Here is an 11,646-nt window from a genome sequence, read left to right as displayed (position 1 = left end):
CCTGCAGCCACTTATCCTAGTGTCTAAATATGAAATAAGGTACCTAATTTAGGCCACCTCTATTTGAAGGTTGTGGCTCAAAAGACAGAAGCAGCAGTTTTTACAGGCAACAGTGGAAGTAAGAAGTTTTTCACTGGTACCTGTTGAAATGAGATGTTTTTCCTATAATCTGAATGTTATCAAAGTAACAAAGTGTTATCATCTGACCCCAGCTGACTTCCTGCCCTTTGGGCAAGGGGCTGTACCTAATGATCTCGCAAGCCCTAACATCTATAAAAACTAGTTTCTGAATAGTGTTAGATAAAAATATTATGGACCACAGCCTAAAAGCACTGCTTATAACAAGAATTCCCTAATATAATTCAATATAAATTTATTCTGGATAATATCTTTCACAACAACTGTATCCTAAAACATTCTATGACAGAGAACACAATTACCACAGTAAATCATAAATAATAGCAGAGGGAAGCAGAAACAAAGAGGTATAGGCAAGGGAAACATACATGTATTTTCACTTAAGATCTGAAATGGAATAAAGTCCTTTAGATTTGTCTTCACAAGCACTGGTTTAAAAACCCTCTTAAAACCAGAGAAATATCAGAACCACCTTTTCTGAAACGAGATATTTTACTAAAATTAACTGAAATGATTATTGTCTCTCTGAACTCTGGCTATGTAGAGAATATTAGTAAATGATCATAAATTGCTGGTGGAGATTCCCAACAGCTTGAGGGGGGAGAAAAAAGGAAAAAATACTTGATTAAGTCTTAGGGGTCCAATTAGTTGAGGGAAATAAAAAAGGTGCATTAAATGAGTCAAGAAAATTGAGGTACTCACAGAAAGAGAATTTTTAGAACATACATCTACACAGAAGTACTTCTCAACCTGTTCTGCATCTATAAGAGACAGTATTTTATTTCACTGATTTAAGTATGCCCGAGATTTATTTTCTCACAGATATCTAACTAGTCTCATGTACATCATTGTGTGTTAAAAAAAAAAAAAAATCAATCTCAATACTTATTTCAAGAGCCACAGAAAAAATTTCCTCCGTCTCCAAATTAACAAATGTGCAAATATTATCAATATTACCAAGTAATATTAATTTAAATCTAAATCCCAAAACTTCTCATTTGTAATCTCAGAAAACTCATGTTTTTTTTTGGAGTAGTGCTGATAACAATGAGGGAACAATGGGGCCAGCCTGAGACAGAAAGATTTTATGTAATTTCCCTACACAACTGTGCCAAACAACCTTAGAACTGATCTGCAACACACTCCTCTTCTAATCCAAACCTTCCTTCCACGGGAGAATGCCAGTGGTTCCAAACCACATCATGGCTCTTTGGTGCACAAGTATAGAAACTTAGATACAAGAGGGGCAAGGTTTTTAAAAATCTTTTACTGACCCAGCTGTATAGTTAGAAAAGAAATTTGACAAGCTTGTGAGAACATACTGCTATGACTCCTCAGGAAATTTATATATTCTTTAACTAAAATGTAGGTTGTACATCTAGTCAATTCCTTTCTTATACTGATTTTGTAATTCGTTTAAAAAGCCATCCAGCTTGTCTAGTATGATTTGTCCTTCATAAATGCACAATGCGTATTCTTTGTATTTCAATTATGTAAGGATTTATGCTGCATTCTAGTTGACAATATATTTCATCCATTAATATTTTATCATATGAAGATTAAGTTTAGGTTTCTGAGGTTCTTTAAGACAGCACCTTTTCTCTCCTAATATCTCCTTCATTGTGAATGATTTTTCAAAAATTGACAGAAATTGTGTACATTAATTAGCCACTTCCCTGCAAGCCCTAATTTGTTCATGCATATTTTCCAAGTGATCCTTTCCTTCCATCACAGCAATAAGTTTCAGTTTCCAATTACTTTCTAATTGTACATTTTCCTACATCAGTTTAAAAAAGCAGTTCAATAGAATTGTGTTTATTAGTCTCCCATTGATTAATAGGTCTTCTTCCTTTATAGATTTTCCCCATATATATTTAAAAGCCTCTCTCAGTACCCTAGGCCCCTCATCTGGTTTTTCACCCTAATGTTACATTTTCCTTACAAGCCTTAGCTAGTACTGCAGATTCTTCTTTGGTTCTTTCAGTTCATAATTTCCTGTACAGGGTTTTTCTTCATTTTAGCTCCTTTAACAGTTTCTTCTAAAGCCACACTAACTACATCTTGCTTTCTGGGCTCTGTGTGACAGTAGAAATGTAATCTTTTAGATCCAACTTACAGTGTCTTTTAGGAAGCAGGGGTTTCCACATCAGATTCCACCCTTCCATTGTACCATGTTAAGTGGTTTCTGGATACAACACAATGTGTTTTATTAAGAACCAGTGCCCTTTGTATGAAGCCCTTTTTCATATTCTCATTTGGTTCTTCTTCACATCCCAGATCATGAATTTATCCTCTATGTTAAGAATCCTTTAAAAAGCACAACTTCCATAAGACATGTCAACTAATACGTGACTGAGTGCTCCCATCTCAGAAATCTATTGGAGATTCACAAAAATGTATCTTGTTTTTTAAGCTGTTATATTCTGTATTCTTACGTAAGAATATTTCACATCATTTCAAGTCTCAGAAGTATCATTTTATCAGTCACTTTTTAAACCAGTCCAGCAGTTATTTCCTGTTAACATTTCAGTTAAGTGCTATTTTATCAGGTTCCATTCATGCCAACCAGGTCATCACTAAGCATAACCTGAAATGTACTTTACTCATTACTCATACTTCTATTGTTTATATGCGAAACTGCGTGTATACACTTACGCAACAGCTTCCTTCTTTATGCTTATTTAAACCCAGGATGCTGTTACTTGCCAAGCCATTCAGCTCTAAGTCTGGATAAGGCATGTTGATACTCCATGAATCCCAGAACTATTTCTGTACAATACAAGTTGTACAGCCAGCGTTTAGTCTCCACCACCACTATTTTTCTTTCTTCACTACTGCTTGTCACTGAGAAGATCTTTTAAACATTTGCCCCCATCTTAAATTCTCTTCTCAGGCATATACAGTTGGCAGAATTTAGAACAAACCTCTCTTCACTGGTCATATGGCGTCTGTTCTTCCAAGTTCTTGCAAAATTTCCAAAACACTTGCCAGGCTACCTTCTACCCTTGGTGTATCTCTTTCCAAGAAGCAGCATATCATCCCTGTAGTCTTTATGGTTTACAAAAGGCCTGAACCTTGGTTGTCTTTGTCGTACTACTCAGACTTCTCGTCTTTCTTTCGCTACTTGCTCACCCTCAATTTTTGTATTGTAGTCAGTGACAAGTTATAACCTGTAGTCCAATTTGTTTTAGTCTAACCCAGGGGCGGGAAAAATACAGCCTGCCATACACTTTCATTCAGTCCATGGATACCCATCAATGAACTGTACCCTGCCCAGCCCTTGCACACATGATGCCCATGTATACGCCCCCAACATGTGCCTCGCTCCCACCCCTTTTGTGCCTCCCTCCCACCCTTGTAGGTGGAAGGGCCAAGCAGCAGCTTCTGGGTGGAGCTGTTGCTGACGCTGCTGAAGCCACTCCAGGGGTACCTGCTTGGCTTCCCTGGAATCCCAGTCGCTCCTGGCAGCAGGTAGGGAAGCGGTGGAGGCAGGGTGGAGCTGCAGCTGGGTAGGAGCAGAAAACATGGGGCTGGAGCTGGCGGCAGCATGGAGCCCATGCCCGGGGGGGGCAGTAGGAGCTTGGCTGGGCAGGGTATGGGTGTGTGGGAGGGTGGAGGGGGGTGGGAACCCCCCACACTCCCTCATGTTGCACAGCCCCCGCTGTCGGCAGTGGCAGAAGGCAGAGGTGCTCAGGGCGGTCATGCCCTGCGCAGGTGCTGGTGCATGGAAGTGCACGGCTCCAGCCAGCACTGTGCCTGGGGGCAAAGAGTGGAGCCTGCCCAGCCTGCCTTTATTATGGGGGCTCTGTCTCGAGCATGCAGCTCCCACACTTGAGCAGCACTGCGAAAAGCCACCTGCTGGAGCCAGCTGTCTTTCTTTCTCATCCACTGCCATGCAGGTCATGGGACTGTGCCAGAAGTGGAGGGGAGCCCCAGCCCCTGATTCCCTATGAAGTCCTGGGACCTGCATGGCAGGAGGCAGCAAGGCAGCTGACTCCAGTGCAGGGCTTTCCTCACTGCTGCATGAATGCGGGAGCTGTACACGTGCTGCGCGGAGCTCCTGTGATAGTGGCAGGTCAGGTGCCAGCACCTGTGTGGGGCAGAAGTGTCCCAAGCGCCCTTCCTGCTGCTGTTGCTGACAGCAGGGGTTGTGCGCCATGTGGTGGGAGTGTGTGAGGTGTCCCCACACCCGCCTACCCTCCCTCACACCCCACAAACTCACACATCTATACCCTGCTCCCACAACCACCCACATACACCCCCAACATATCCTAGCCCCCCACATGCAGCCACACCCCCTCACAACCTCCCCCCATACACATTACACAAAAAATATACAAAAGTATACTTATATACAATATACAAAAGTAAGACTTCATTTTTTAGTTATTATGCAATCCCCTCTATACACACTATGCAAATATAAATCATGACGAATATTTTTTGTAATAAAATTAAAATACGTTATAGTAGGTATTTTGACTTTTAATGTATGATTTGCTTTTTTTCTGGTTTCGTGATGGCAACCTTCCCCTCCCAAAAGGAGTATTTCTAGGGGTCAAGGGGAGGTACTTCTGGTGGCAAAGGTCAGGGATTAGGGGGGTGGATTTCCAGTCCCAATAGGGGGCAGGGCAAATGTCAAGGGGCAGGGCTACCCATGTGGCCCTCAACAACTCCTGGGGAAGCTTTTTGAGAGAATTATCATAGTGCATGACCATGAGGGGCCAGCAGGGGAGATTATGCTTAGGGGCAACCAGCACGGGTTCATTAGAGGCAGGTCCTGTCAGACTAACCTGGTGGCCTTCTACAACCAGGTCACCAAATCCTTAGATGCAGGGGTAGCAGTGGACATAGTCTTTCTGGACTTTAGAAAGGCCTTCGACACTGCCTCTCCCCATTCTCATTAAAAAACTAGGGGACTGTGGCATCAGATGGATCCCTAACTGGCTGAACATGGGCTGGCAGTGTGGGGATGCAGTCAGGAAGACCAACCGCACCTTGTCATGCATCCACAGATGCATCTCAAGCAGGTCTAAGGAGGTGATCCTCCCCCTCTATGCAACACTGGTCAGGCCACAGCTGGAGCACTGCGTCCAGTTCTGGGCGCTGTACTTCAGGATAGATGTGGACAACATGGAGAGGGTCCAGAAGAGGGCCACTCGCATGATCAGGGGGCAGCAGGGCAGGCCCTACGGCAAGAGGCTACGGGACCTGAACCTGTTCAGCCTCCACAAGAGAAGGCTGAGGGGGGATCTAGTGGCTGTTTACAAACTAGTCAGAGGGGACCAGCAGGCGTTGGGGGAGTCCCTGTTCCCCCAAGCACTACCAGGAGTGACTAGAAATAATGGTCACAAGCTGGCAGAGGGTAGATTTAGGCTAAATATCAGGAGGCACTACTTCACTGTCAGGGCGGCTAGGATCTGGAACCAACTTCCAAGCAAAGTGGTGCTGGCTCCTAACCTGGGGGTCTTTAAGAGGAAGCTAGATGAACACCTTGCTGGGGTCGTTTGACCCCAGTACTCTTTCCTGCCATGGCAGGGGGTCGGACTTGATGATCTGCTCAGGTCCCTTCCAACCCTACCAACTATGAAACTCACCAAAACTCGTTAAGCAGCCCTTCAGCCAAAATAATTGCCTGCTCCTGGTCTAGCCACTCTCCACCTTCTCAAAAGTAGAATCTCTAACCGTAAGCAGTGGCTCCCTCCCTTCAGGCCCACTCTTTCCTTGTTCTTCCTCTATCTCCGTAGCTTGGAATACTTTAGACTTCTGGCGCTGAGTGTGTGCTTCACACAGTACTTGACAATATTCTTAGTTTTGCCACTGACATGCCACAATATCATCTGTTGTAAGTCACTTGACATCTTTTTAGTATGTGCGCAGTAATAACTGCCTACCTGCTGGGGATTTAGGGAAACTTAAGTAATGCTTATGTAGGACTTTGAGACTCCCACACTGAAATATGCTATAGATGTGGATTTCCCACCTATAACTCTTAACCCAGACCAATAATGAAGGGAAAGTAGATACAAAACAACAGCTACAATAGCCCCTTATTCACAAGACCTATTTTATTGCTTTGGATTTAAAAAAAAAACCGCTCTACTAGGCTCAGAATGCATCTTCCTCTCTAGGTGCAGCTCCTAATATATTTTGGACATTACAACAATACAAACACTAGTATTGTGATAGCACTAGTGTTAGCATCAAACAAAAGAACAACATATGTTTTGGCTTTTTTATGTTTTTCTGAAGTAAAACTCAACAACTGTATTTTTATTAATAAACAGGGCCATAAGCCAGTTTATTTTTTTAAAAAGAAAGTACATTACTACTAATATTTTCACATTTCTACATCAGTTTGTTTCCAGTCTTCCCCACTCTCAGGTGCTTTCTTAAAAAAAAAAAAAAAAGAACAACAAATAATAAATTTTATCCTCTTCGTTCAAAAAGAACTTGAGTTGTATGGAGCTATTTACAAAGCCTAACATGTTTATCCTCATTCTTCTTACTCAGGCTAGGGAGTAACCAGAAGTCTTCTATTCTTTGTCTTTCAAGGCTCACATAGCAAATATTTTCATCATCATATTACTTAACATAAGGTACAACTTACTTTGTAATGCGGTCAATATTGGCAATTTGCTTCTGGTTCCGGATTATTTCAATAGCTGCCCAAAGATGCTGGATAGCTTTTGTATCCGCCTGTCGCCTTTTCGTTAAGCGTGCCATGACCCGTTTATTTGGTTACCTGCAGCTGATAAAACCAAACAAAACAAATTAATCATGAGTTATGAAATGGATTACATGATGATAATCTGGCAGCAAACAAGATTATGAGGGAAATGTTGTTAACATACAGTAATCTAATTTGTACATTGCAGTATGTCTTCTACTCTTTGAACGGCTCTTCTAGCCTGGTCAAGGTGCTGCTGGTGGGTTTAACATCAAACAATTGAGAAAAACGCAAAGAAACGCAGCAGTGATTCCAACGACCAAATCAAAAGGACAGCTGGAATTAGCAACCCCAAACTGGTCATAGAAAGTCATCTGGTTTGTAAGCAACCAATCTCCTCACTGCACAGGCTCCTGCCATTACTTTAAGCCTTTCATGTAGGCCTTAAGTAGTACTTGAGTAGAGGCCATTGTATTTTCACAAGCCCTCAGCACTAAGATGTATTACACCCAGAGTTAATGTAACAGCACAGCTCTCATTGTATTAACTGTTCATTTCCATCGCTAATACAGATTTAAAAATAACCCTTCTACGTGTATAAGCTAGAAGTATATTTTGAAGGAGGGTGAATAAAAGGAAAATTGGAACAATATCATTTTCACCACTCCCAAGAACCAACAGGACCAAAGCATTTATGATGCCATTTGCCTATCTAACCAACCCTGTGTGGGAACATAACGAGCAGCTGGCTTTGTTTACAAATTTTCCAAAAGCTGCAGGCAATAAGTACAGATAAGCTGTAAATCGCCTACGGCATCATTACGGCAAAGACTCCCCTTTTTGAAGAGCTTAATGATGCATTTTGATCGTTAAATAACTTTCTTCTAGTGCCACCAATTTCTGAAAAAAGAAATGATGGATTTATGGCTCTGCTACTACATACACAACTTAATTTGAGAGCTCTGCATCCTAAAAATGAATTCACATGGTATAAACTAAAATACGTATACCCAGCATGCAAGAGTATTAGCATCAAATGTCCCAAAAGAATGGCTAAAATGAAAAGCGATGACATCAGTGAAATGTGATTTCAAGCATAAGGTAATACTAAAAAAAAAAATCACAACACTGCAAAAATTAAAACAGACCTAATCATTCTGTCACTTGTGAATACAAAGCCTCTTTGCATTTATCTGACAAGAGAGTCAGTCAGACCCCAAGTTTCTAATACAAGGCTTACTGCAGACCTGACATGGAGGCATAACAATAAAATTAAAAGGTATTAAGTTTACGTAGTTTTTTTCCCATCCCAAACAAATCTGTATCTCAAAAAATTTATATTAACCCCACTTTTAAAAGAAAAAGTCTTTATCAAGATGATACAGATGTGATTAATGGAAGAGTGATGCCATAACTGCATCATATTAATTTGGCCACCTGCCATGCAAGAGGAGAAAAAGAAAGCAGCGGACTTATCCTAATGCTTTCCCACGTCCCCCTCCCCTCACTTGTTTCTTGCACTTCCATGTTCCTCTGAACTATTTATAGTAACAAAATGCACATTTGAACATCTTTAGTACTAGAAACAGAGTTGTAGTCTCAATTGTCTATGAGGACTATAACTATCAAAAAAGATGAGAGCATCAGGGTTCTTGTTATACCTATTAGAAAAAGCTAAGGATGTTATAGAGCCCTCTAGGAGTCAAGAGGGGAAAAAGAATGGCAAAGACACTGCAGGCTGAGCAAAGTCATTATAAGTAGGTGGGAATCGAGCATAACCAGATATTGAAGAGAAAGGACAGTTGGGGAATTTTGAACTGTAGCATGGTACTAGAGCATTCTATACAATGACATAATGCTAAGTCATCTTATTTCTCCTTCTACCTTTATAATATAACCTTGCTTTAAAAAATACAAAGGAAATGGAAACATTTTAGAGGGTTTAAAAAAGATAAGGGGGAAAATTTTAAAGGCACAAAAAATCTGCTTAGACTGAATTCAACGTGTATTTATGAATATCACTCCCAGAAAGTTTAAAAGGAAGCCTGGTGGGGGCAAGCGGGGATCGCTCTCAGAAGGAAAACCAGAGAAAATTTATTTCATTTTGCAAGCAGAAGAGGAAATACGATAGAGGCTTATAATCTATGAATGGTGCAGAGGAGGTCAGCCAAGACTTTTTTTTTTTAATCCTATTTCACAATATAACAGAACATTCCAAATAAAAAGCAGCAAGTTTATCAAGCAAATGTAATATTAAACTGTGGAATTTAATGACAAGGCATAATTATTAATGAAAACCAGTTCTGTAAAATACCAAAATGATTTGATTTGGACACTTGAGTGAGAATGACCTCTGCACCAATGCTCGCTATGAAGGAATTGTAAGAACTAGGAATTGTCATGCTTCAGGGCATAAGCTGATTGCCAGCTGGGGTCAGAAAAAAGATCCTCTACATGATGTAAGTTTGACTAATGGCAAGGTGATTATCCCTTTATTTTATTTCACTCCAAAGCAAATTTTAGATACTATCAGAGATATATCAGAGTTAGTACACTTGACTGGCAATAAAAGTGGTCTGTCTATTTAGGTTTCAATGTACAATTCAGGAAAGAAACTTTCCTCCATTCTGACCTTGAGAGTAGTATGTAGGAATGATTTCCACTGTTTACAGTGATGCTCTGACTGCTTTTTAACATTTTAAAAATAACTAATGGAAGCATACTAGTTTTAGGTTATATACCCCCATATGCCAAGATAGCACTAAGCACACCTGTGGAGAAGGGTGGTTTTTGCCACCCCCGTGTAATCCTGACCCTGGGGACTACCAGGGGCCAAAGTGGCTTCAGGGCAAGTTGGAGCAACCTCAGGAGAATCCCCAGCTGCTGCCTCCAGGCAGCTTTAAATCCCTGTTGTGCAGCTGGAGCAGCACAAAGAGGATTCAGGGGGGACCAGTCTTTGGTCCTCTGGTGTAAATGAATACCCTCTTGTGTCTGGAGGGAAGGAGGAGACGCCTGTATCTGAGACAGAAAGAAAATGACAACTGTAATTACAGTTCCTCCTAGCCATGTGGTTGCACAGCTGCATCGCCTGCTGCAGTCACTGTACGCAGCAAGAAGCCTTGCTGTCTGAGCTGGCAACCAGAGGATGGATAGCGAAGGCTGTACTCAACTCCCTCACTACTTCTGATACTGCCAGTACTGGTAATGGGGATAAGAAGGTTCACATCCCTCCAGCCACCTCTTCTGCACTGGCTAGCAAGAAGTGCTCAGGCTTCCTCTTCCCCTGGCAGCCTCTGGTGCCACCAGTGGTAGAGGGCTGAGGGGACCAGACCATCTTTTTTCAGGCCAGAGGAGGTGGCAGACAGGAAATTCCTTGGTACAGTTTTCTTTACCCCTTTCATTCCTCACCTTCTCTCCACCGGTCTCTTCCTCTGGCTTCCAATTTTCTCTCTTGAAGAATCTGTCTACATGGGTCCCTGGGCAGGATCACCGCTCTAGACTCCAAATTCCACAGGACAGGGGTGTCAGCTCTTATTTATCTAGGAAACATCACGCATGTCCAAATCAAACACAGTAACACAGAGTACATACCTATCACATACTTGCTAGGATTTTCTCTTCCAAATGAATGTAATAATTCTGACTCTTTAAAACAGATTTTACAATTAGCAGCAAGTGATACACGTTCAGATGGTATACCTGATGCTTTTGGCACGTTTTTCAGAGGATGCTTTTTAATGTTAAGAAGGAGACAGTCCACGTACCCATCAGTTACTAAAAGAGGCAAAATAAATGCCAATTTAAGCATTGTTTCACTTTTTAATTTTATAGCAGAGCAAGAGGCCTTTTGAACTACAGAACCAGGCTAATAAATTAAAGCATGTTTCCACCTATTCATTATATTCAGATAATTTTCTCGTTATAAAATTAACCAGAAGAGTCCACTCCCTACATGGATATAAAATTCTAAAGAGCCTTGCATATTTTTGCAAAATCATTAAGAGGCTAGGATTACAGATCAGCATTCATAGCTCATAAAATATTGCATAATACTGTTTTCATGCACAGGTAGATCGTGGCTGCTGATAAAAAAAGCTCCAGGTTGGAGGGCATTCACATATAGAAAGTGTTCCTTCAAAATAGTATTTTTCAAGAATATGAAAAGCATGGAAAGCTTTGAGAGCTTTTTAAACCTGAATTTAACAATTCATATCTGTCTTTGTGTGTAAACCCAATTCAATCCACTTCTATTACCATCACGTGCAGAATGCAGAATGTAATCAGTACTAACCAATTCTATCTTGGGTTAGTTCCTTTAATTTGTTCAAGTTGTTAATCTATAAAGTTGTTGTTTCAGTTCATAATATGATGCAAAGGAATTCTGTAGATCAAACTCTCTTTCTTTTTGCTTTGGAGCTACCAAATTAAGGCCACATACAAGCACTACATTTCCACTGGGAGAATCGCTGTTCTCCCAGTAAAAACCACAGGTCTACAAGCATTCGTGCTCTTTTTTCCGGACCAAAAATGACAGTTCTGGAAGAAAGATAACCCAACTCCAACCACCTACAAGTGGCTCCCAAGGAAGTTTCTCCTAGGAGAACAAATGCTTTTACACTTCCTAAGGCTTACTTATTACTGAACGTTTCTCAAAACATGGACTGATGTTGGCCACCTCTCCTATACAATTTACAGAACTCTGTCTGCTCAAAGACCTCAACATTATTTCTTCAATCTGGCCACTTTCCTCTGAATGGTCATTGCAAGAATTGGTACTGGATGCTGTTATAGGGGCATGTCCAGACGAGTGAGGCTGTGCAGCATGTGGCACCGCAAAC

The 11,646-nt window shown here is 41.3% G+C and overlaps 1 protein-coding gene across 3 annotated transcripts in view; it reads right to left on the bottom strand.

The window, feature by feature from the left end:
* Positions 1-10,347, bottom strand: part of ZMYND11 (zinc finger MYND-type containing 11) — a 141,560-nt gene extending 131,213 nt beyond the window's left edge. For all 3 annotated transcript variants that reach the window (XM_019508165.1, XM_019508166.1, XM_019508167.1), the window contains exons 1-2: positions 10,217-10,347; positions 6,749-6,889 (exon numbers count right to left, since the gene is read on the bottom strand). In XM_019508165.1, coding sequence (XP_019363710.1) covers positions 6,749-6,864 — 116 coding nt within the window. In that variant the 5' untranslated portion in view covers positions 6,865-6,889; positions 10,217-10,347. The remainder of the gene's footprint in view (positions 1-6,748; positions 6,890-10,216) is intronic.
* Between the last annotated feature and the right edge of the window lie 1,299 nt (positions 10,348-11,646).

The sequence above is a fragment of the Gavialis gangeticus genome, unplaced genomic scaffold (assembly GCF_001723915.1).
Source record: "Gavialis gangeticus isolate Ggan-Ray unplaced genomic scaffold, GavGan_comp1, whole genome shotgun sequence".
Taxonomy (NCBI): Eukaryota; Metazoa; Chordata; order Crocodylia; family Gavialidae; genus Gavialis; species Gavialis gangeticus.
This window is presented reverse-complemented; position numbering and strand designations above follow the sequence as displayed.